General features: G+C 39.6%; 1 protein-coding gene across 4 annotated transcripts in view; it reads left to right on the top strand.

Moving 5' to 3' along the window:
- Positions 1–26995, top strand: part of MAGI3 (membrane associated guanylate kinase, WW and PDZ domain containing 3) — a 116177-nt gene that overhangs the window by 70574 nt on the left and 18608 nt on the right. For 2 of the 4 annotated variants that reach the window (XM_079978866.1, XM_079978868.1), the window contains exons 10-16: positions 1643–2251; positions 4298–4344; positions 8629–8785; positions 13293–13384; positions 15499–15691; positions 17924–18112; positions 22596–22781. In XM_079978866.1, the coding sequence (XP_079834992.1) occupies positions 1643–2251; positions 4298–4344; positions 8629–8785; positions 13293–13384; positions 15499–15691; positions 17924–18112; positions 22596–22781 (1473 nt within the window). Of the gene's footprint in view, positions 1–1642; positions 2252–4297; positions 4345–8628; positions 8786–13292; positions 13385–15498; positions 15692–17920; positions 18113–22595; positions 22782–26995 lie in introns of all 4 variants that reach the window. The other 2 variants (XM_079978865.1, XM_079978867.1) reach the window with 1 other exon arrangement.

Here is a 26995-nt window from a genome sequence, read left to right as displayed (position 1 = left end):
ATTATGGACACTACTAACGTAGGTCCATTAATTTCAATGTGTCTACTCTAAATAGAACTTAGAGGGATATAATAGCTTAGTTGGTAGAGCATGAGATTTTTAATCTCAGGGTCATGGGTTTGAGCCCCACATTGGGCAAAATATTCCTGCCTTGCAGGGGGTTGGACTAAATGGCCCTCACACTCCCTTCCAACTCTACAATTATTTGATTCTTTCGCAAGCAGCGGCCATTTTGTGTTAGGCCACACCCTTAGTGGCCGTCATTTGTGACTGGTACCCTCAGAATTTTTTCAAAATTTCATATGTGCCCACCAACCCAAAAGGCTTTCTTCTCTTATGGCAACGACAGTGCCCTCTCGAGGTAGAAATCTGTTGAGAGTTGTACTCTTCATTTGTACAGTTTATGACTTGCTTGTCCTCTGTGTAATGTTCTGATAAGTCTTACATAAAGGTCTTCCTGCTACATAGTTTTTAAAAATCATTTGGGGAGAGTAAACATATGAACACCTTGCCCTAAACATGTATTTCATTGTAAAAGAAAACATTCCATAATGCATTTTTTTTTTTCATTTGTTTGGAAATAAACTTTAAAAAGCTTTGGAGAAAAATGAGGAAACCCCACCCCATTCCTGCCCCCCTTGACCTTCACATCTGTGATCCAGACTTTTCTTTCTGTGTTTGAGAGCTTGGTTTTCTCTATTTTTGCTCAGAGCAGAGTGACTACCTTCCTAGAGTTCTCTTCTGACCAGCAGAAAAACAGAAAAACAGCAGTTTATGGAATGTTCTCTTTGAGTCACTCTCCACATTGAACATTAGCACCTTTTGTCTTTTTTCTCAGACAGGTTCTTCCTTTTCATGCTGTTGCTTTCATATTTTGTTTAGAAGGTTGTGACCCTCATTTCTAGTCTCTATAATCTTTTTTCCTTACTTCCACACACATCTAATTACTGGGCAGATGTCTTAGATTGTTAGATCTGAATCGTGTGAAATTCCATTGCAATAAGTCATAGATAAAAAAAGCCAGTAAGAATTCATTTGGTTTACTGGCTTGCTTACAAGGAGGGCTGTTTGCGAAGTTGTCCATCATCAGACTGGGCATATGGTATGATAGCATTTATCAGATTCTACTGATTTTTCTTCTGTAGAGTTCAACGATGCATGTTCTCCATACTTGCTTTTGTGTTCTTAAAAGGCAAAATTATTTATGAAATAAGTTTAATATGGAAAAAAACTTGTATGACTTTTTTCAGTGACAATACATGGAAGCTAGAAGAGTAGTCTATTTCTTTTGAAATGTGTTAGAATGTATGAAGTAAAGTAAACTATATGCTTACTGTTACATGTACACTACTTCCATTTTGAAACCCACTGATTCCCTTTTGAAATTGCAAGAGTCTGCTGCAGATTAAGCTTTATATATTTAGAACTGTGTGATCTTATCAGAGCCAAAACACAGATTACATGCAAGAGAAATCCTGCCTTGTGCTGCAAATGAGCAAAAGGAAATAATGCTATCTTTCTTCGCTAGTATTTTGAGTATTTTCCAGTTTTTTTCGTTAGAGAGATTACTAACCTCCTGATCATGCTAAGGTATGGGAATGATGTTTATTTGTATTAACAGTGTCCTGTTTGCTTTTAACAGGTGATGTCATTGTGGACATAAATGGCACGTGTGTCTTGGGCCATACCCATGCTGATGTTGTCCAGATGTTTCAATTGGTTCCTGTCAACCAGTATGTGAATATGACTCTGTGTCGTGGATACCCTCTTCCTGATGAAAATGAGGACCCTGTTGTAGATATTGTTACAGCCACTCCTGTCTTAAATGGTCAGCAAATAGTAAAAGGGGATACTTGTATGATCAACCAAGAGTTAATACCCGGAACAATGGTTTTGGACCAGAATGGAAAGCCAGGGCATATCTTACTCAATGGACGCTTGAATGGCCCTTCCACAGACCTCAACGAACAGAGGGCCTCAGTGTCTTCTTCAGGATGCTCTCAAGCAGAACTGGTCACAATTCCTCTGATCAAGGGACCTAAAGGTTTTGGATTTGCAATAGCTGACAGCCCTGTAGGGCAGAAGGTGAAGATGATCTTAGATAGCCAGTGGTGCCATGGTCTTCAGAAAGGGGATATAATTAAAGAGATTTATCATCAGAATGTGCAGAACTTAACTCACCTTCAGGTGGTAGAAGTACTGAAGCAGTTTCCAGTTGGAGCAGAAGTGCCACTGCTTATCCTAAGGGGAGGTAGGTAATGACATTTTTATGTATTTTAAAATATCTGTCACTTTTAAGCACTGTGTAATGGCGTAAATGTAAGTTTATCACTCTTTTGCACTGTGTATTTTTATATTTATGGGTGATAATAAAAGTAGAAAATGTCATACTCTCTCTTTTCATTTTTTTAAAAAAGATACTAAGAATTGTGAAACACTGTAAGATCTTTTTTTCAACATACACTGTTTTAATACATGTTGATAGTTTAAATCAGTGTGGTTTTGACAGGTTCATTCTACCTTGAAAATGAAGTGCAGTTGTCCAAGCAGACAAAATCCTGCTTCTCAGGAGCCAACATGCAAAATTTGATTATGCAGTCTTAAGAGATGTCCAAATGTATAGTGAACAAACAGCTTTCCAAAATATATTGTAGATATAATACATGAAAGGTGAATACTTGAGTACTGCCAGATAAGAACTTCACTTGTGGTTTCCTGGTTTGCCTTTCATTTGTCTTGATCTACTGTCTGTCCTTGTCTGGTTGCTTATTTTGGCTTCTTAACTTCACCTTGCCGAGGGTCACATAATCAAGTGTTAAGCATAAGTGTAAGCTTTCTTTTACTGGTGGGCTCTGCATTGTCATAAAGTACTATTTGTGATATCAGTTTGTCCAACTTGCCAGGTCACTTCAGCTCTAAGTGATCTTGGTTAAAGTGGCTAAATAATACAAATCCCTCTATTGATCTTGCATATATTTATATACAACTTTTGGGGGAGTTCAGATTTGGAATTGCCCTCAGTGTGAAAACTGACTGATAGGATTCACTTTTCCTGTGGTAAGGAAAATTCCTTTTTTGCAACATGTTTTGGCCATCTGTTACATGGTTAGCCTAGGTACTAATGTTAACTATAGATCGTTGTCCCCTCCACCCTTGGGTGGGTGGGTGGGTGGGTAGGTGGTGAAGGCAGAGGGAACACTCCAGTGGAAATATCAATTTCTATTTATTGTGTTTTTCAGAGGTTTAGCTGTATTGCAGCAAAAACATCTGAGAGTCCCATGACTTCTTAAAGACTAAGAAATTCATGGACTAAAGTTCACGTCATTAGATACTTCAAATAAAGTGGACTCTAGTCTACAAAAGCTTATAACTTAATACGTTTGTTCATATTAAAGGTGCCACAATATTCTTTTTTCTTCCTGTACTATACCTGTAAGCTTTTCTTTCTGTTGAAAAGCTGATATGCTCCCTGTCCCTCTTCAGCTCAATGGTTGATTACTAAGAAGATAAACACATTTTTATTGTACTTAATTGTATGAGGCACCTAGAACATTTAAAATAAATGTTGGAATAAAAGGATTTTGAATTCTCCTGTGATAATGGAAAACATATGTATTAATTTATACCACTCTGTCTGGGGCAGATGAACTTGTTCCATGGTTCTTGGAACAAATTGAAAGATGCTGATTTACTGAAAACAACCTGTTTATAATGCCATCTGTTTGTAGGTTCACTGATTCTTATGTCTATTTTCAAAATGTTCAGGAAGTTGGGATTAATTGCTACCTAAAGTGCAATTAAGCCATGTTACTGTTGACCTGTTTTTGGAATCTACTTTGTTATCTGAGCTATACTGTCATGGTTCAAGTTATAATACTAGCCAGACACCTGAATTTACTGCAGAATTCATTAACTATTGTGATTTTAGTAGTAGGCTTTTAGAAGGCTTTTTTGTGAGGAGAACAAATTAAATTATAGAACGGATTTTTCTATAATGTAAAATTAACCAAAACAGAACTCTTCGAGTTCTTGGAAAAAACTTGTGCTGCTCTTTATTATCTTAAAAACTGCAGTAGAAATAAGACCTCTTTGGTAGGGATGTGTAAGGTTATAGGTGGCCTGCTCACTAGAAACCTGGAACACTTTCTCCTTGGCAAGTTTACAAGTGGATTTGTGAATGCTTGGACAAGACCTCTAGAATACAGAGTTCTAACCTGCCAGATGAGTATAGCGGATATAGAAAACTGTAGAATATAGTGGTGTGATGGGTTATATTAACATTTATTCTCTATTTTAGGCCCTTCCTCACCTACTAAAAGTTCCAATGTTGTGAGTATTGATAATGTGAGTATTGATCAGAGCTGTTTGAATTGACTGCAATTTTTTTGTTCATAAAGTAAGTTGATGATAATTCAGACTAGCTCTTTTAGAGCCCTCCAGGCAGGGCTGTCTGAAGCATATGTGGTGCCGGGGTGCAAAGATCCGCCCATGCCCCCCCCCCAGTTGCCCAGTCCCAGGTGCGCAGGAGAGGGCGGAGCTGGCTGGCCGGCCGCCTCAGTGTCTCACTGGCTCAGTCGCCCCCAAACTCTTGGCACAGAACCCGCACAAGGCTCACAGCAGAAGAGCCCGCTGCAGTGCTCCAACTGATGGGCAGGCTCTTCCCTGGACTCTCGGCCTGGCGCCCCTGAGAGCCCGGCACCTGGGTGTCCCACACCCCTAGCGCCAATGGGTAAGACGGCCCTGCCCCAGGTTCCTTTTGAGGTATAAGTTTTGCTCTCACTTCTACATAAGAATGGTGTGCAGTGAAAAACATCTCTCTCTGCTAAGGATTTGTGGTGGAAGACTGACATAAAATTTAAGTTGTACAAAAGCTGCTAGCCTCCACTGGTGTTTCTTAAATTTGGGTGAAATTATTAATATATCTCCCTTAACTTTTGTAAAGGGCAACTTATTCCTAAATTTCTGAGTGTAGTAAAAATCCCCCCTCCCCATTGGCTTACTTTCTGGTATTAATTTGAGAGGAGAATGAATTTTGCTTGTTGCCTCAACTGCATTAAGTAGTTCCCAAACTCTGTTGTTCATTGGAGTAGATGATAGCAAAGGAAAGGCTGTGTAGATTGAATAGAATCAATGAACTGCCTTTCTGCATTAGAAAACAACCTTTACTTTGTTGTTTTCCTTTACAAGATAGGGAATAGGAAAAGGCCTAGCACAGGTAAGGGCTGGTGAGCATGTTAGCTATGCCACTTAAGGACAAAGTTTAAAACAGTTGTATCGCTAAAACAATTTTTGTGAGTATTAGTGCTGAGCCAAGTGAAAAAGAGATTATGAACCCTTCTTGAACTCTTTACAGTGCACAGTGGTAACTCTTACTTTTAAAATTCTGGGTACACATATTAGGCCTGGCAGTATCAATATATCGCCCAGGACCGGTATGAAGGGCAGAGCGCAATGGCAGCTCCACTCAGCAATATATTGCTGGTGAAACCACCACCATTCCTAAGTCCCTCTGCCTCCAGTGCACTGTGGGAAAAACAGACTGCAGTGACAGCTGAGACAGTTTCACCCCTCCCCATTTGGGGCCAATACAGCTTCTTTCAACATCACGGTTTATCGCCAAACCACATGGCTGGTGATACATTATAGTGTTGAAAACCTAACATCGCCCAGCCCTAACACATATAAAATATATGTCAGCATCCTAGTAGAAGAGTGTGGTCTAATAACTCATGCAAGCACTATCCAGCTTGATTACCCACCAAGATTAATCCAAAAAAGAGTTATGAGCACTTCTTTTATCTTTCAGTGTACCATGTATATTAATCTTCATTGTTTTTTTACCTGTCTCTGAATCTCATTTGTGTGCAAACTGATAAGATGTGATGTTGAAACACATACTTCATATTTGCTTTGCCTTAGTCTTCAGTTTATGGTTTTCAGTAGGATATGCATGCATGCACAAGCACACATTTTTCTTTGCTTTTTTTAATGAAAGTGCTGAATGAGACATGAAAAACGGTTCCTCTCAAGTATAGTTTAAGTAGGGAGACTGGGTTCTTTCATAATTGTCATGACTCCATTTTTTATTGTTACCACTCCTGGCAAAATACTCATCCAGTGAAGAGTATGATTGAATTTCACAAAAATCAATATCTTTCAGGTTGATTAAATGTACTTTTTTCTTATATCTACTCAGAAATTAGAGTAAGAAGCATTGAAAGATTACTTTCATGTATGGTACTTCATAGGGCCTTTTCTCTCATACTCAAAAAAGTAATTTCAGAGTTATGATGAACAAAAATTATGTTTTTGTCCTCTTATGTGAATGCATTTGGTTCATTTTCTATTAGCACAAGAATACTGTTCGGCAACTATTTTTAAAACTAGGAAATCATGTACAGTAAATGATTAGAAGAATCACTAATTTTATTTGAGTAAAGCTCTGAAGAACAGGAACACACTAGCTGATGTACTAAGGTCACTTTTTGAAATCTTTGGAGGAATGTATTAAAATGCACAGGCAGTTTTAACTTCACTAAACATAAACTGAATGCTTAGTGACATCTACTTTGTCAGCTAATTGGTTTTAAAAGGGCAAATTCTTATGCTTATAAACATGTGGAAAGTTTCCAACTGTAAAATCCTTCAGGGATTTTCTCTTGGCAGCCATGAATCTATTCAAATGCTTCTGCAGATGAATATGCGCTCGTTTGCAGACACGTTTCAGGCTTTGTCTCAATCTAGAACAAACATCTTAAAATCAACTAGTTTTATGAAACACTGAAAACGTACATTTGATCTGGAGCAGCCATTTTTGCTGTCACTTCTGCACAGAGTGAGGAGGAATTTTAGAGGGCTTTTACTTTCAGCTGTTTAATTCCTTGTGAATGATTCCCCCTTGTTATTCAGGGGGGACACTGCAACTGTAGCAGCTATTCACACAAGTATACTGTATAGAAAAACAAACTGCCATAGATTGCATGTAGATTAGTTAAATGCAAATGTCAACATTACAACCCACTGTAACCAAGCCATATTTTTCCATTATAGAAGCTATCAGTATTGTAACTGGTTTCATTTACTATATAATGCTTTAAAATATTGCAACAGTTTAACACCTGTTATTTTAGTAATTATTGCAGCAGCTTTATAAAGTAGCTCAGTACTATTATTTCCCTTGTATTATAGTTGGTGGGCTGAGGCGGAGAAAATACCAGCTTGCCTAAGGCCATATAGTGAGCTCAGGGCTAAAGGGAGATTTGGCAACTTCCTAACTCACAATCTTCACTATGCTACATCAAATGCCCCAATTGTGGGGAGGGCATGACAAAACATTACAGGATAAGGACAGGGTAATCTTTGACAGGCCATCATTAATCCTTCTGGGTTTTCCTCCAACCCTCTGGAGCAGATTCAAAGCTGGGGGCACATGAGGAGAGGAGATGGAGGGGAAGTTATATTGTGCAAATGAAACCCTTTCACAAAAGGGACCGCTTTGTGGGATGCAACCCATTATTTTGGTATTTTGCCCATGGTTTCCCCACTTGCCATTTCATTCTCACAACTCTGTGTGGTAGGTTAGGCTGAGAAAAAGGGACCGGCTCAATGCCATCCAGTGAGCTTCAGTGGCACATACTTTCTGAGCTTGCAGCAGAGGTTTTATGTAAAAGAGAGAAAAGCAGAAGTAGATTTGATGTGATGAATTTTTCAGGGACATTGGTAAGTGGAATCTTAAGGGGCTTATGGCCACATGATGTTCTCTGAAGTTATCATTCTTTATTCCACTGTTTTTACTGCTTTCACCTCATGAGTTAACTACAGTGGTGCCTCGGGTTAAGTACTTAATTCGTTCCAGAGGTCCGTCCTTAACCTGAAACTGTTCTTAACCTGAAGACCACTTCAGCTAATGGGGCCTCCTGCTGCTGCCGCACCGCCAGAGCACGATTTCTGTTCTCATCCTGAAGCAAAGTTCTTAACCCGAGGTACTATTTCTGGGTTAGCAGAGACTGTAACCTGAAGTGTATGTAACCTGAAGTGTATGTAACCCGAGGTACCACTGTACTCATATTTAAAGTTTCAAATCAAGGCCATAAACTAAACAACTTGCAAGTTTCAGATCAAGACCATAAACCAGGGGTCACCACCCTGAGGCCCATGGGCTGGAAGCAGCCCACGGAGGTCATTTGACCGGCTCATGAGCTGCCCCTGAACTGAGCCGCCTGCTCTCCCGCTGCGCTAAACTGGCACACTGCAGTGTGGGGACTCGCTTCTGCAGCGTTGAAAATCGTGTCCGCACACGCACCGATGCTGAAAATCGTGGGCGCACACACGATCTGGCCCACGGAGGGATCTCCGCAGGACTGATCCGGCCCAGGCAAGATAAACCTTGCTGATCCCTGCCATAAACTAAATAACGTGCAGTTCTAGATTAACATTTCATTAGAAAACGCTTTCAAATACCACAAGGAGGAATAATCCTTTTAGAAAGCATTAATTGAAGCATGCTTGTTATGAGCTGAGTTGTTACGGTGCTCATTACTGCTTCTCCCACTTGTTTAAGCGAGTTGGTATATTCTTGCAACTTTGTACAAGTGTATATTTCTGGTTTCTCTCTCCCACCCTCTGCAGAAACTAGATAAGCAAGAAAATTCAGGAAGCCAAGAGACCATCAGTGAATCAGCCCCACAACCCATGCCTTTTCCACCCAGTGTTCTAAGGTCAGCGTCCCCAAAGCTAGACCCTTCAGAAGTCTACCTGAAGTCTAAAACACTGTTTGAAGAAAAACGTGAGTACATAGACTTAAGATACATATTGCAGCAAAGCTACCGGAAATGCATTCTGATCTGAGAATTGTCAAGCTCAGTCCTAAAAGGAGGTGTAGTAGAAAATAGTATCTCTAAAGATTAACAGAGTGCTTTTTTCTCCCAATAAATACAGAGGTAAAATAGTTTTTCAGAACAGGTGATTAAGTTCCAGAGTCACTTACTGACTATGTACACTTGAGCAAAAGCTCCTATTTTATAAATTAGGGCACTGCTTTTACCACCAGCTACCCACATACATCGAGCCTTTTGTATTTTAACTGAAACAAATTTTAAAGGGCCTAAGTCCCCTGTCCCCAAATGAGAAACACCAGAAGCACCCAGATGACAGCCATTTTATCTGAATCAATAACTGCACACACATTTCTTAGTTCAGGAGTTTAATTGTATGATCCGTGGAAGATGTAGGTAAGCAAACAAAGATGTGAGTGGGGAAGTAGGCTGCAGTTGCCAATCAGCCCAAGAAAGCAAAGGGAAGAAGAGGGAACTAAATAGCAGGAGCTCACACAATGAAGCAACAAATCATTGAAGAGAGAGATCCAGAGACAATGAAATAAAATACTAGCACTGACAAGAAAAAAGTAACTTAGAACAAGTACTAAAATATTCAGAGGAGATGGTGTTGCTGAGAAATCCAAGACCACACTGCAGCCAGAAAAACTTTCTTGAGTAAGTTCTCCAGCCATCTTGTTACAGCAGACAGCGGCTGTGAGCAACCAGCAGCATTATTTAATGCTGTTTGTATTTGTTTTCAAAGTCGCTATTTTGCCCATCATTTATTGAAATGTACAATGAGTGGTGTGAAAAATGCCAAGATGCTTCAGGCCTTTGAAAAGGAAGAAGAAGCTAGATGTGGCTTTTTAGTAACCCATTGCAGATTCACTATCATCCCTAATGTATAGGTGATTAGGAAGTTATGACAAGAAAGTATATGACATAGGAAAGAAAGCTGACTTATGGGCAGAAACTGGCCCTGGTGGTGGAGGAGATATGGATGGTCCAAAAGGAGGAGGATATTCCAGGCTTCAGTATGTTAAAAACAGGATGATGGATCCTAACATTGGCTTCACCAGGACCCTTAACTTCTCTTTAAACTACTAGACGCCTGCAGGGACTCTTTATATATCTTATTGGACCACCCGACCATAACAACTGAGAAGTCTTAACACACTCTAGCTAAAGCTCATCAGGAATAGGAAATAAATGTTGCCCTCACTGTAATAGCATTACAGAACTGAACCTAAAGCTAAACTATTATAGGCTCTGGTGCGTCACTTCTAGTTCCTAGACATTGCAATTCAGCATCTGACAAAGAGGACTTTAGCCAGTGAAAACTTATGTAATCATAAAGTAAGATGTTTGAAAACATTTATTTCAATTTAGCAAGAGGTGTATTTTGTATTTTATTGTATCTTTGTTTAATATTGTTGCTTTAAAACAGCTTGTACGAACAGATGCAATTATATGGCTGGCTGGCTGCCTGCCTCTGTTTTTAAATTTCATACTAAAACATTAGAAAAGACAAGGTGCATCACTGGTAGGCAAGCATATATGCAATAAATTTCAGTAGAGTTTAAAATCCTTGCATATAGATATGATCAGGGATATGATACAAACTGAGTGGAAGAGAAGGTTCTTTTTGTACAAATTATAAAATTAGTTTGGTTACCATATAGTCACCGTCTCTCTAAACCACCTGAGCTTTGGCCTTAAAATTTATTCCTTAGGTAGCTATAGAGCAGGCATAGGCAAACTCAGCCCTTCAGATGTTTTGGGACTACAACTCCCATCATCCCTAGCTAACAGGACCAGTGGTCAGTGATGATGGAAGTTGTAGTCCCAAAACATCTGGAGGGCCGAGTTTGCCTATGCTTACTATAGAGGGTTGGAACACATGTGATTACCTTCCCTGACCACAGACATATCTCTCTTCTTCAGAAGAAGGGTGTCTCATAATGCTGTTAATATTGTACTCTTTCTCTCAGCAGATATGATACTAATGCAAATATCTTAACACTGCCCCTCAGAAACTTATTAGCCAGCAATGATTTTCATATGTGAAGTAGGCAAGATCAGTAGTCACCTTCTGACATTGACCTAGTTACTGTTTTGTAACTGTCATTAAGATTTTGTTGGACGTCTCATTTCTATTCCATCTTCAGTGTTTTTCCTAATTTTGTCAATAGAAGTTTGATTATAGAACTCCACCAGTTCTGTCCTTAAGATGTGTTTTCATCAGGATTGCATATTATCAGCAGGCATATGAAGGCGGCCCTGTTTAGGGAAGATTTTAATATTTGATGAATTATTGTATTTTAATATTTTGCTGGAAGCCACCCAGAGTGGCTGGGGAAACCCAGCCAGATGGGCGGGGTATAAATTATTATTATTAGTAGTAGTAGTAGTAGTAGTAGTAGTATTATGTGATTAGACAAATTTCTTTTGACAATTAAAACCAATTTTAACTATAAACTCTGAATTAAAATGATGGCTGAAATGCGGTGCTTCAACACCACAACCTAGTGCAGCTTGTAAATATTTATGGGGAAACATTGGACTTACAATATTTTATATCCTGCTGTTAATAGTAATAATAAAAATAAAAATACAATAATAAAATCACAAAGGCACAACTCTTCAGGATCCTTCCCACAGGATGGTCCAACTGGAGCAGAAATAGACATCTGGTGTTATCTTTGTCTGCCTCTCTCATAGTTCCTTCCCAGAGGGCAGCTGGTGGTAGATGATCATGGGAGGGGACAACCTAGTTGAAGCAGGTTCTGTTATATTCTCTTTGACCACCCAGTGGTCCCTATTCAAATCATAGTTATTTTACATTTAAAAAGATGTACATAAATTGATATGGTCTTGTTTCATGCCACTTTACACTCCCTGTATATAGAGATAATATCAGTCAGTGTAAGAAAAAGTCTCAATGAAGCTGGCTCAGAATATTCAGCTGTCACAAGCTGGGAAGTATGAACTCCCATTAAAATTTGTGGCAATTATATGAAGACAGCTACAGAAATCATAATTATCCTGGATTAATACTAATATATGTATCATATTCCTACAAGGAATTACATAATTTTAATGACAGTAAATTCTGGAAGGCTTGTGAATAACCTTGATAAGTTTGCCTTGAAGATAGTCCTATCTGAAGCCCAGTCATTCAGTTGTTTACTAGCATACCTTGCCCACACTTACCTAGGTAAGTTATTTGTGATTCAAAGACAGAACTTTTTTAAAAAAATCTGCCCTGTCACCTGGAAGCAGTCTTTGTCAAAGGCAGCCAGATCACTGGCTTATCACTAGAATTTTCAGAGGGTTAGCCATGTTGGCTTGCTGCAGCAAAAACAATGCACACTAACTAATGTATTAGGTCATAAGCTTTTGTGGATTACCGTTCACTTCTCTAGTCCACAAAAGCTTGTTCCATAATACATTTTTTAGTCTGTAAGGTGCTGCAAGACACTGTTCCCTACCAGCTGAAGAAATTTGCTTACGGTAAAATTTGTTAAAAGGTTAAATCTGAACCTGAACCTGAACCTGCTTCACTTGTCTGACTTAACATTTGTTTTTGATCTACATAATTTGGCTAAGTGGGAAAGTTTTGAGAGAGTTGGTAAAGTGTGCCCCAAGAGTTTGGTTTTAAGCTGGTTCTTAGCAGTTCTTAGGTAGATTCTTATAGCTGCTAGACCTTTTGGAATGTCTAAGTGCCATTTACTGACTTTGTGAAAAGGATAAAGTATTTGTCTAAAAGCTAATACCTATCTTTTTTTGTTTCAAATATAATCTTCACCAGAGCCTACTATAGTTACACTCTCTGAGGTCTTGTTCTCTTCCCAGATTTTACTAACGGAAGTATTGGGAGCAAGATTCAGGATTGTACACTCCCTCCCCTGTCCATCTTACCATGGGAGAAGCGAATGAACCCAGAAAGTTGTTTGGCCATTCACTTGTCTCCGTGATGAGAGGAGCAGGGGAAGGAAGCAGATGAGTCCAAGGCCAACTCCCAACCTCTTCTCTGATAACAGTCTGAAGGGTGTAATAACATCTAAATAGGGCCTAAAACTAAAGTTACCCAAATCTCCTTGTAACTCACATTATTCTGAACTTTTCTTTAGATTTTTCTGAGGCTTTAACAGAGTATTTGTAAATAGTTTGCAGCCATTTTAACCCAAGCTTCCATTTTAACCCATGGCAGTTTAGTTCACTGAGTGGATTAGTTGCGGCTCGAGTGTTTTTCAGTATGTATTTTTTTGTATGTATATTCCGCTGCTGGGGTGTTAGTCTAATTCATGATTTAATACTGCAGGTGTCTTAACATTTAAAATGCTTTCAGAAATGAGCATTTCTTTTTTTAAAAAATCTATAAAACGATTAAGTTTTCATTTTTGCTTATGCTTTTTTGCAATGTGCAAGCATGGCCCAATGCAAACATAACTCTCCCCATCTTATCTTAACTAGCTCCAAATACAAAAGATTTGGATGTTTTTCTTCGAAAGCAAGAGTCTGGCTTTGGCTTCCGTGTTCTTGGAGGAGATGGTCCAGATCAGTCAGTGAGTAAAGACATTAGCTGTTGTAAATCCTATTTGTCCTTAATATTGTCTTCGCTAATCCACAGTTATAAAGTAACTAAATTATCTGTATCTCAGTTGCAATTTGTTTATGCCACTGATAGAATATTTTGCTCTTTTTCATGTTAGTGTAACTGTGCTTGAACAGAATTTTTACAGAAGTTCTGATAATCAGTGGCTAAAATTTAAAAAGAAATACTTTTACCTATGGCTTGATTCGTTGATAGGGAACTCATTAAACCTCTGAAGATGATTTGGGGTGAGAACTATTGGCTTTCTCCATATGAAAGCCATCAAATTTCGAGGCCCTAAAGTCTTGCACACATTTTTTTATCGAAGCAATCAGAAGAAGGGTATCTATACCACTGTGTGTAAAAGACTTCTGGAAGGAGTTTTATCATTTACCAATCACAAGGCAGAAGATAGCTTTTCAAGTAAAACTGAACAGTGAAATTGAGAAAACAATGCAGTCCTCACTGAGGTGATATTTATAAACTTTAGCAATAGATGAGAGACAATATGAACAGACATGCTAAGGTCAAATCTGAATAAGGCGAAATTAATTTATCCAGGCAGAAAACTGCCAAGAAGTACATAATATATTTAACGATTAGCATGTTGTTTATTTATCTGCAAAAGCCAATTTTCTTTGAAAATATATATTTAAAAATTATCATTGCAAAAACTGTGTCTTGATTAGATTACAGTACCAATACAACTAACAGCTACACTGAAAATGTGATGGGTTTAAATTTCAGATGGAATGTGAAGTCCTGAAGGGCCAAATTGCATGATTCATTTAAAGGCCTGTTTGTTGGCAATCCACATCTCCCAGTAAAGTTGAATTTATGCATATACTTGTAGTGAAGTCATTATGTTTCACACTGCCCCTTTCCTCACAAGTGGCAACCAGTGGAGCTGGAGCAGGGAAATGCTGAGTGGAAGGACATCATCTGTATGCTTTAGCTAAACTTTACCAGTCTTGGCCCTTTTTATTTGACAAATTCTGAAGCATTCCTTGTTTCCTCTAGTTGGACACCCCTGCTCTTGTTCTGCATGGGAACACCCAAACGTGCTTATTGTTGGGCTGCTTCCTACATTAGGGCCGGGATCGATAGAGCCCAGTACGTGAGCAGAAATAACTTCAGTGCGTTTGTGTGGGAGGAGTTGGGGTTGTTTGTTTTCTGAATGCATGTCCTCCACGTTGCATTAGACACTGGTCTGGAAGGTCTCCTGATGCTCAGGAACAGTTTTGAATTGGTTGTAAGGGGCTGCAGTGGGAAAGGGAAGCTAGAAAAGCCATAATGCACCCACAGAACACCCCACATGATCCTTCTTCAGTATAAAAAGACCCTTCTGCATTGGAGAGGGTGACTACAATGTTTCATCCTGTCATTTCTAGGGTTGTAAGTGGTGATAAAGGCAAGTAAGCAGAGCTGTGAATCAAAACTCCCATTGATCACGTTTGTTTGTTTTTAGTTTGACATACTCTGCCACATCCCATGGGATTAAGCGTAGATAACTGAGTTAAAACTGTAGTACTCTCAATTGTGGTGCCTGGACCAACATGTATTTCCCTATCCATAGCCACTATCTAAGTTAACTTAGCTTAAAGCACATTAACAGTTTCTGAAAGCTTCAGGACTCAGTCTTTTCAGGGAAAGGGTATTCCATAATGGAGATGCAGCAACTGTGAACATCTCTACGTGTTCTTGAAGTCTTGATGGTACATAGATTGTAAAATTGAATGGGTATTCTAGGCTGAGGTCTTGAGAGTTCATTCTTACATTATCTAAGACTCTAATGCACTAGTGTAATGTGCTTAGAGTGACACATCCCAGACAGAAAGTAGGTTATTGAATTTCGCACCAGCTGATGCTTCTGTGCTTCAAGGCAGCCATAGAGGACATAGTTTTGCAATGCGAGATGCAGATGTTACTTTTCCTGCTGCTTTCGTTTTTGTTAAAACTGATTACACACACATTCACCCTTAAGTGTTGTGGGAACATGGGATTTTGGGGGTGAACCCAGAACAATAAAATATTGTGATGTATGTGCATTCCTTATCCTGCATAACTATTCTGCTTTGCTGTTAGATCTACATTGGAGCCATCATCCCACTGGGTGCAGCAGAAAAAGATGGTAGACTCCGTGCTGCTGACGAGCTGGTATGCATTGATGGTATCCTGGTCAAAGGGAAATCACACAAGCAGGTTCTGGATTTAATGACTAGTGCTGCACGAAATGGCCAAGTGCTGCTGACTGTCCGCAGAAAGATCTTCTTTGGTGGTATGTGCCACATCTGTCAAGCCTGTCTGTTGTACTTGGTATTGCCTCCTGTCCTGGCAGTGATTTAGTGCCAAAGTGTGTTTCCATGTCTCTTACAGGGATGATCCACTCTTCTTATGATCAATTTTATGTAATTTGTGAGAAAGAAATCAAAGTGATGAAGTAAAAACGACCATGTATCGATGTAAGATACTAATAGATTCTTAATGCTTCAGAATTAATACCACAATTGAGGTTTTAAAGAAATTCATACTCAGGGTTTTTTTAAGTAGTCCCACATTAGCTTTCAGTATAGAAATATGATATATTTAATATTGATTCACTTTTGGGAAAGCTTCACATCATTTAAGAGACTGGTAGAAGGGCTTGCTGAACTAGCCCAAGTGGGAATTGCATTCCTGTAGTCAGCTTCTAGCCTGTTTTTAAAAAAGACCTCCCATGAGAAGCTCACTTATTTCTTTGCCTACCCAGCCATTCTTGTATCTGGTACATTAGAAGTACTGCTGAATATTGCTATATGCAATGTATATGCATTCAAATCTTTTTTTTTTTTTTTTTAAAGAAATCCAGTTGATGGAGGTGGCTAGGAATGCCAGCAATTTGCCATGTGCACTGTTGCCTTCCTTATAGCAACAGTATTTTTTTCTTACTGGTGGTGATGGTGGCAGTTACTGTTATGTTGTTGCAACTGGTATTATAGCTCTAGATTAGGGTCATGGCTTAGAACAGAAACAGAAGGCTGAGCTCCCACTGAATTCACAGCTAGAAGTCATTGGAGGTTGGGAGTGGTATGGTTAGCGGGATCAGCTCATATTGTCCATCGTCATGGGCCAGTCCTTCCTCCAGCATTTGCAAAAGTTGGGTTTTCAGCGGCATCTTGCTGATTCCTGCCCCCCCAACTCCGAATACCTGGAAGCTGTTAATGTATTAATATTATGATATGTTTTGATTCCCGTTATGGACACAAGTCAGCAATAAGAGAAGGAAAAGAAAGATGGCAGGCAGCTTCTCTGTCTCCTGTTTAGAATGAAGATGTGTTAAGTAACAAATAGGTTTATATTGTACCTGGTAGCTGCTCTCAGCCTCTCTTATAGAATGAGAAGATCAGTTTGACTGAGAATGTGGGGAGGCCATCTGAAAAGTATGAGTGGATTGACCAAAGAAAAGCACTTTTTGTCTTTGAACCTCAGCCTGTATGACCAGCCTAGATTTTGGCAGTTGGTATGCAAGCCCCCTCCATAGAGGCTGGCCCCTCTCACTGTCCTCGGAGCTTGCTTACCGGTAACCTCCTCTGGCTGATATCCAGACAGACCAGGGAGATTTTGATAGGCGACATTTTCCCAAGCGTGGGTAAAATGCACAACCCCTCTCTCCTGCTTCCGCAGGGGAAAGAAAATAAGTCAGAAATCTATTTACATGATGTTTATTTCTGACATTACAGCACTAGAGAAAAACACGTCCTTTCAGTTCAGTTCTTCCAGCACGTCTGACAAACTTCCTGAACATGCGCACACAGAAGGTTTCAAATTACACTCTTCACAGAGACTTATCCAGCCTGTGAACGTCCTGGGAAATTCTTCTTTCCCACAAATAGGCACATCATGTGATGTCAACAATCTGGCGGTCTGCAGCGGTGATGTTTCCATATACTGACACTTTACAGTACTGGTGCTTATTGTTTCAGTGAGATTACTTAAAGAAAAAGAAATCTTAAGTTGCTCATGAATGGGACCCATTCAAAAGGCACAATAATTTGCTGGCAGTTCCCTTGTTTCTGGGACTCAGGGGCACATGAGATCATTGTTCTTATAAATATTACATTTCTGGAGAGCACTTTATGCAATATCAGCCCTGATTATGATTTTCTGAATGAATAAAAAATTGTTTAAAATAACCTCTTGGCATTCTCTGTGCTAAAAACTGGGGCAATGCCTACTATAGTATGTTTACAAGCACAGTTTGGTGTTGATTTAAACATGGAGAAACACTTCTAAACACATAATTAATGTTTATATTGTTAGTTGTAACATAGCATGTGTTCTTTAATTGTTTAATGATCTGAAATATTAATGTGTTGGGGTGCACTTTTGAATCCATTTTTTGCTTTTAGCTGCTCTGCACATATCTTTTCAATTTATTGGTTGCATGTAAATGTTGTTAATACATCTAGGTACATACTGAGCATCATTCCTGATTCATTCCTCTGTCTATTTCTGTGGTATTCAATAGTAGATAAACAACTAGAAGAAGAATCATCACCCCAAGTTCCCATTTCCTCGCAGAACGGCTCTCCTAGGCTAAACCGAGTAGAGCTACACACCAAGCAATTCCCAGAAGCCTATGATGTTGTGCTGCAACGGAAGGAGAATGAAGGATTTGGCTTTGTGATTCTTACCTCGAAAAACAAGCCACCACCTGGTGGTAAGTACTAAAAAATTGGTTGTCTGCCTTGCTTATCAAGGGAGTTGGGCTGGAGTTGCATCCTTCCATTGTCTGAACTATTTAACATTTACTCCCCAAATAATTTAAGGCTTTACCTCAAGAGTGGGGAACTTCTGGCCTAGAGGCTGAGTGCAGCCCTCCAGGCCTTTTTATATGGCCCTTGAGACTCTTCCTATGCCACATCTCCTCCCCAGAGTCACCCCATCTTTCTAGACCACACCCCTCACCAGCCCTGCATTGCACCTTCCTGGCCTGTTTTTGCTTCGCCTGTAATGTGTCCCTGGACCATGATAAGGTCTGAATGGAGGATGGGGAAACAGCCAAAGTGGCATACAAAGGTGTAATTTGCAGTCATTGCTCTGCTCACTTTTGCTTCTGACGCCAACCACCACTGACATGCAGCTGCCAGAAGGTTGTCCTAAAGGGAATATGGCCCTCAGGCTGAAGAGGGTTTCCCACTCCTTCCTTACAGTCATTCCTTACCTAAAAACATCGGGTGGATGGGTAGAAAGCCCTCAGCAGTTTCTCAAGTTTGTAAAAGGGCCCATGAGTCAAAACATGTCGGCAACCCCTGTTCTGTAGCATACACAGCCTAAGAGTTGTTTCCTCTGAAGTAATACATTTGCTGTGTTTGTACAACCAGTGCTGTCAACTGGAAAGAAATAACGGTCTAGCTGTTGTCACCTATGCTGTGGTAATATCCATAACTGACTATTTCATGTTGCATTAGGGGCTACCCCTTGAAGGTATCTCCGAAACTTCATTTTGTACAAAAACAAGCAGCTGGCCTTGTTGTCTGACCCTGGTTATTCAGAGCATATCTTCCTAGCTTTAAGAAAAAGCTGTACTAGTTTCTTGTGTCTTTCTGGGCTTAATTTGAGGTGCTTATCAGGGCCCCTGTTGCATGGGACTGAGGTATCCCAAGGAATTCCCCCTTCTTTATGGTAATTTGGTAAGGCTCTTTTTCATGCCTATCAGTTTACTGAGTTAATCCATGTGGTGACCAATGATCTGCCCTTTTCTGTTGTGGCACCTGATTTTGGAATGCGTTCTTTGGGGGCAGTCCTCCTAAAACCAATCCCGATGAATATGCTTTATCAGGTGAAAACATTTTAATTGCTTAGGCCCATGGCATTTTAACTTGGAAATGTTTAATCAGTTTTCTATTCTTAGTATTGTTTTAGCCTGCTGGCTGTTTTTATAGTTATCCATCTTAAAAACCCTATGTAATAGGGTAGTAAATTAAATGCAGTCTCAGAAAGCTAGTTGTGCCTCGGACATAGATTTGTGGCATATATAATATAGATGGAAGATTTTTGCAATGTTTCTTTTTTTGGGGGGGGGGAAGCATAGTGTGTTGCATTTAACAACAAATATGACTTAACTCAGGAAAACCAATCAAGCTGGAGTCCATGTGTGCAATAGTGGATTTGTATCCTTACTTGACACTTGAACAAAGATACTCTTGTCAGTAAAACTGACTGTAGATATCTTAACATGTTGGATATCTTAACATGTTTAGACACGATCAGATCAGATCAGATCTGATGTATAGTGAATATGAAGAGTTTCACCTGTTTTATTAATATTAAGCTTCTGTTAAAGGCAAAAGAGTAGGTAAGCCTGGCATTTTCTGGTCAAATGTCAACCAAAAATACATTTAGAAACCTTATTCTTCTAGTACCAAACAATAAAATGTTCATGTTCATTAAGAATATATTTAAAAACAAATTCTCAGCTATATTCTCCTGAACACCTTCAGATTTTCCCTACCTCATATGAATAACTTCGACAAAAAATTCTATATATTTCCCAGAATATTGTTTTAGTAATATTTATTCATAAAATTAAAACAAAATACAGATAATGAGATTGCAGATTTGTTTAAACTCATCCAATATCTTTTTTGTTAAAAATGTTCATTTCTGGATTCCTTTTGGGTACATTGACCATAAATCTTAATCTGTTATTTTCTCAATAGCTGTTCTTTTGGTTGCTGTTAATGGAGTGATTTTTTAAAGTGTGAGAGAGAGAGAGAGAGGGAAAGAGACACTTAGGATTATTTTCATAGTTGACTCTTTCCCCACTTAGTTGCACAGAAAAAAGGCAAGAATATAATGGTTATTTTCAGATTGTATTGTCTGAGACTATGCTTTTAAGAATGATTTGTATGTAAACTGTTTTCTCACAGTACACTTCATGAAGTAGCAAGGAGCAGTGTAAAAAATAGCTATTGCAATGGTACTAGGTCAGTACTTGGAGAGTCATCCCCTTTTTTTAAAAGGCAGTTGCTATGGAAACTATTAGAACTGGAGCTGTCACCCTCTGATGCTGTTGAGTTGATTATGTGCCCTGTTTTAGAAATATGAAATACTATTTTCATGCTGCCTAATCAGTGCTTAGACCACATCAGAAAGGAAATTGTTTTTGATAACTAAGCCAATTTTTCTGTGTAATCCTGATGCTGCATAATGCAAAACATTCTTGTGCCCCCCGTAAAAAAAACCAAAACCAAAACCCAGACCCAATGGAAGAAGTATCGTTTGGCACAGAAAATGGGGAGCTTTGGTATAAAGTTCTGGAAGATAATGAACCTTTTTTTTCAGCATCATAAAGACAATAATATCAGGCCTAGGGTTTGTGGAATACTTTCAAAGTATTGTTCGTTTCATTACAATTTGCACTTTGATACTTTTTTACAATTGAAAGTTAGCCCACTCTGTGTTACCTTGAGTTAAATGTCTTAACAGTAGTAGTAATTTTGCAATGTGTAGTATGTATATATTGACACATTATTCTTTTCATTTATAGCCACAATATAACATTAATTAGATTAAAACTGAGAAGAAATACAAAAAAAAACACACATGGTAGACATCAAATAGACTTAAAAGCTAGAAGCCATATCTGTCATCTTCTTTGTGACAGCTATCTCATTAATTACAAGCCTGAATAAGATAATCTCAAATTGATGGTGGCTTTCTGAAACTGCATGAGATTTACTGTCATAGTTTGAAATGCCATTTGGTAATTTTGCTAAGTACAGCTCAGCACACCTCTGTCCCATCTGTTTCCTTCATGTGATGCATTGTTTAGAATAAAGCATCAGTTCTATACAAAGCAGTTCAGACTTCCAGCTACCACGCAAGGTTTGGAGTGATTCTAGTTTACTTGGTATGTAAGATGTCACCCAGGGTGCTAACAACATGTGTGGGGAAAAGCAGCAGGCATAAAAAATTGATGGATACTTGGGATCTTGGGAATGGAATCATAACAAAAACTGCCTATATGTGCAGTGTTGTGTGAGCAGCTAATCACAGAGGGAGTATGAGCAGCTGCAAGGATCTAGGCAGAATTCAGTCTCTTTCTGCTTTAGACCTTCAGGGTTTCAGAAAAGTAGAATAATGGCAGAATAAACAGATGCATGTAGATTTAATAATTTCCCCCCACAGACCCATAAGCTGAGCAGGAGGGCACCTCAGAATCACTTGATGATATATTACAAAATAATTGGAGAGCTAATAAGATCACCCCCAAAAAACTGGAGAATAGTAAACAATAGTTAAGCGGTTAAAGGGAAGATCTAGTAAGATAAAGTTGCCAGACAGGAGATTTCAAATTCAATGGGCAGTTTCCCTATTTCCACCACACGGCAGTGGGAATCTTGCTCCCCTTTGTGTAGCTGACCAACAAGTGAATAAGAAAAGAGAACCTTACTTCATTCAATGGCAAGCCTTATTCAAGTTTTATATCTAGGGGGAAACATAGCACCCCATGAGTGGGGTGGCCCAGAGATGTTGCATCTTAAATATTATTATGAGGTCTTGGAATTAAAACAACTGACTTGAATTATTAAAAACTCAGTGGATATCCCCTGGGTTCAGTTGGAACTGGGCCCTTTGCAACCAGCCCTACATGCATTCCCCTTCCTGTGCCCGACATGGTTGCAGCTAAGAAAGCTTTTGAACCCCTTTCTAAAAGCAACCTTTAACATGGTGAAGGTTTTCCATCTGTGTGAAAGACATATCTTAGTATAACTGATCAATAGGTGAAATACCAGGTGTAGAGTCGACAGATAAATTGAACTACCCAGCAGTACTTTTTTCATCCACAACAGCTGAATGAACTTCGTCACTCATTAGACCAATGAGTTCATCACAAACTGCCTTTTTCTGAAATATCAAATATCATTTAAACAACACCAACAAAATTAACCCTCTCTTTTTCATTTTTGCCCCATCTTTGCTTGTTCCCTAACCACATGCTTAATCTGCATTTTGGGTAATCCAGCACTGCCTATAATAACCCCAATCCTTCCAGAAGGTACAGACTTTTTAGATTCATGGTTCGTAGACTAAGCATTGTGTGCTCATGCAGTGGTTTGTGTAAATGATAATGGATAACAGTGCCCATATAACAGTGTGTAGTAGAGACATTGATATGACTTTTGTTCATTCTTCAGTGATTCCGCATAAAATTGGGCGTGTCATTGAAGGGAGTCCAGCTGATCACTGTGGAAAACTGAAAGTGGGAGATAGAATTTCAGCAGTGAATGGCCAGTCAATCGTAGACCTCTCACATGAAAACATTGTGCAGTTAATCAAAGATGCAGGGAACACTGTCACACTCACTGTTGTTGCTGAAGAAGGTAAGAATGTTATTGTTGTACTTTCTAGATACAATAAGATTCAGCTGCCACATGGTCACAATCTGGATCTTTTCAGCTGCTTTCAGTATTACCTACAGTCATACCTCATGTTACGGACGCTTCAGGTTATGTGTTTTCAGGTTGCAGACTGTGGGAAACCCGGAAGTACTGGAATGGGTCACTTCCGGTTTTTGCCACATGCGCAGAAGCACTAAATCACACTTGTGCAGAAGCACCAAATTGCGTATGCGCAGACGTGGCGTTTCAGGGTGTCAACACTGCGGGTTGCGGATGTGCCTCCATCATGGATTACGTCCACAACCCTAGGTTCCACTGTATCTGAATGAATTGAATGAGTTTGGGATTGAAGGGTCATGTATTCTACTGGTTTCATTCCTATCTGGACAGTCAATTCCAGAAAGTGGTATGAAAGAACTTCTGATGGTCCCTGTGGCATGTCCTGCAGGGTTCTTTATTGTCCCCAGTGCTGTTCAACATCTACATGAAGCTGCTTAATTAAATATTTTGGGGATTTGCATTGAGATGTCATTAGCAGACCGGTGACACCTAGCTCCCTTTCTCCTTTTCTTCAGAATGGGATGGGACAGTGGAGATACTGAATCATAGTCCAGAGTCAGTAATGAACTGGATCAGGGTCATCAAAGTGCAACTCAATCCAACTAAGACAGAGGTGCTTTTTGTAGGTGGTGTAGGCCAGGGAGGTGGTGAACAACCTGTTTTAGATGGAGCTGCACTTCGTGCTCCTACCCAGACCAGTATTACATGTAGACTCAGGTAGCATCTGTGGCATGCATATGTCGCAGTTCTTAAATGGTCATACTAGTTGTCAGTCCATTTTGGGGCAAAGGACTTGACCATTACCTAAAAAGCATCTAGCAGTTTGGAGACTGATTGCCTGGAGCTTTCTATCTGATGAGTCTTCCCAAACCTTATTATCTCCATTGAAGGCCCTCCTCTAACCCCCCCCCCACCATTTTGAAATTAGATGGGTTGTGGTTGCTTGCACTTGAAATTTCCCAACCAAAGAAACTTGCCTTTGCACCTGGCAAAATTTTCATTTACCCAGACATTAGCCAAGTCCTTACAAAATGAGTAAAAATCAGGGCAAGGAAGATTTTAAAGTACTACATGGGTAAGTAGGAGGGGGGGAAAGAACCACCTATCTGCTGTCAGTCCCCACCAAGTAACTTTTATCCCTCTAGCAGAGGCTACTTCATAGAGTCCAACTTTGGGGGAGGGGGTAGAGAATGAGGTAAGAATAGGGCTGTGTTTTTAATTTTTCCCCATCTCACTTTGCAGGGATTGGGTGGCAATTTCCTCCTGTCACATCTAACTTCTCCCTTCAAACCAGCCAGGCTGATGCAAAATACTGTACATCAAAACAACCTAGTCCTCTAAGTAACAAAATGACTTTTTGACTTTTTATTATTCTGAAATCCCATCTGCTGATGTAGCATTGTCCCCATATAGTATTTTCCCTACACAAACAGCTCAGTATAAATATGTAAAATCTAATCACTTGAAAAGAAGCTCTTCTCTAGCTCAGTTTACTGGTATGCTTTTTTCCAGACTACTGCCTGTGCATGTAATTAAACTTGCTATTGATATTTTGCCAGAAAGATGGCTTTCTACAATACTGAATAATAATCACCTAAAACCAACCTGCCACAATATTGATTCCACTGATTTCACATGTTATGACTTGTGACAGAATATCAAAGACATAATTTATCTACTTGTCAAGGCTTTTATACTTACAACATCCATTATTTTCAAGGAAATGCTTTCACATTTCCCCCCACTCCCAATTTCATTTTTTTTATATTAAAGGGGAGAATGGTTACTCAGTGAAGATGACATTGAGATTCTTCTTGTTATTGTTACTGCCCTTCATCCTAAGGCCCCCAGGGCAGGTTACTACAATTTAAAATACAACATTAAAAACAGTTTAAAACAACTCATGGTAGTCTCTTTTGTCTTTCGGTTTGAATCTTTGCCACCACAATCTGCTATTTTCTCTAAATGCTTGAGAAGTGAGCCAACTGCAGAAATTTAGAGATGTACCCAATTTTCTGTTCCCTGGAGTTTTGCAGATAAAATTGAAGATAAAATGAGGACCCAAGAATACATAAAGAAAAAAAAAACTGATTGCAAAATAAAGACTAGGCAGTCGGACATCTACATGTTTCAGAGGATACTTTCTTGTGGGTTACATAAGTTAATGATTTATAGAAAATTGCTTAATATAAAGTTGAATTCAGGTAGGTGTACTTGAAATATGTGCAAGCGTCCAGATCACAAAATATTTGGTGGTTACAACTATATCAGTGAGGAAGGAGCTAGTGTTCATGCCAGTGTGGTTACAGAGCAGAACTGAAGAAGCTATTAGGCTTCTTTCAAAAAATAGAAGTTTTGTCCAAATGAAAAGAAAAGTGAACTCAAACTTTTGTGGGGTGGTGAGTACAAACAAACAGTCAGGGATGCTGGGGGTGGGGAAATGAGTGCATTGCTGAAAACATTACGACCAATGGCAAGAGGCTCTTTAAATACATCCATAGTAGACTGTCTAGGGTAGGCTTGCCGTATGTCTGAAAATCCCAGACATGTCTTCTTTGGGGGGGCCTACATCCCCATTGGGGGAGTTGCATTTTATAGGAAATACCTGGGTTTGTGGGGAGCTTTATTTTATTTTATTTTATTTTTAAACTGTGCCCCAGAAGCGGAAGCGTTCGCTTTGGCCGGAGGTGAACGTGTGCGAGGCCCGCATGCTACCAGTGTCACTACCAGGCCTGCATGGCTCTTTCCCAGCCTGGGCTGGCAGCAGGCACTAAGGAAGCCACCACCCCTGCTGCTTCCCCTTCCTGCTCCATTTGGGCCACCTGGAGCCCAAAGTCTGTGAGTAGTGCCATGGCTGGGAGCGTTAGAGTGAGGGACTCAGGACGAGAGCTGGGACTGGGGTTACTAGAACCCAGCAAGTGCTTGGAGCTGGCCCTCTGCCTCTTCCCTGTTGGGGGATTAGCACAATCAGCTGAGGCAGACGGCAGTGGCCCTGCTAGCAATCTCACAAATAAAAAAAGCTCAAATTTTTCCAAAAAAGAATAAAAGCTAAATAGCTTTTGTTTAGCTGCTGGTCACCTGGATTTTTACTTCTTGAAATATGGCAACCCTAGTCCAAGGAGGTGGTTAGATGTCAAGAGATTCAAATGTGTGCTAAAGGAGGATAAATAGATTTCGGAGAAGCTGAATGAATTCTTTGCATCTCTCTTTTCAGGAAAGGAATCTAAGGAACAGAGGCAAATAGTTGTGTCAAGATATGAAGTTTTAGGCCTAATGGACAAAATAAAAACGGACAAGTCACCAGGTCCAGATGGCAGCAGCCAGAGAGTTCTCAAAGAACTCAACTGTGAAATGGTTGATCTTCTAAACAAAAATAAGTAGCTTGTCCCTAAGATCAGACTCCATACCTGAAAAATGCAAACTAGCCAACATAACACCAATTTTAAAAACTGAATCCAGGGAGATCCTGTAAATTATAGGCAGGTTAAGTTAACATCTGTCTTGGGAAAACTGGCAGAAAGTATTGTTAAGGATTAAATAACCAAGCATATAGAAGAACAAGGCTTGCTGAAGCAGAGTCCCATATCACATATCACAAACCTATTAGAGTTTTTTGAGAGTGCCAACAAGCATTAGTGAAATGGTTAACATAGTGCAGGCATCCCCAACCTTCAGCATTTGGAGGGAGATTCCCATCATCCCTGACCACTGGTCCTGTTAGTTAGGGATCATGGGAGTTGTAGGCCAAAACATCTGGAGGGCCGCAGGTTGGGGATGCCTGACGTAGTGTATTTCAGTTTTCAAAACGCTTTTGACAAGGTAGTTCACCAAAGATTCCTAAGTAAGCATAGCAGCCATGGAATAAGAGGACCTTATGGATCAGGAATTGGTTCAGTAGTAGGAATAAATTGCTGGAGTGGAGGGTGCCCTTGTGCACGGGTCCTGCTACAGTGAGAACAGGATGCTGAACCAGATGGGCCATTGGCCTGATACAGCAGGCTCTTCTTACATTCTGTTTCATAAGGATCATCTATACCTCCATCCATTAACTGATCAGCAGGACTATAATCAAAGAAAGAAAAGCAGCTTTTGAACCTGCATCACCATAGCACACTAACTACTACTGGCTTTGCTTT

The sequence above is a fragment of the Podarcis cretensis genome (genome assembly GCF_951804945.1).
Source record: "Podarcis cretensis genome assembly, chromosome: 6".
NCBI classification, from domain to species: Eukaryota; Metazoa; Chordata; class Lepidosauria; order Squamata; family Lacertidae; genus Podarcis; species Podarcis cretensis.
The sequence above is the reverse complement of the archived record's forward strand: the minus strand, read 5'-3'. Positions and strand labels throughout refer to the sequence as shown.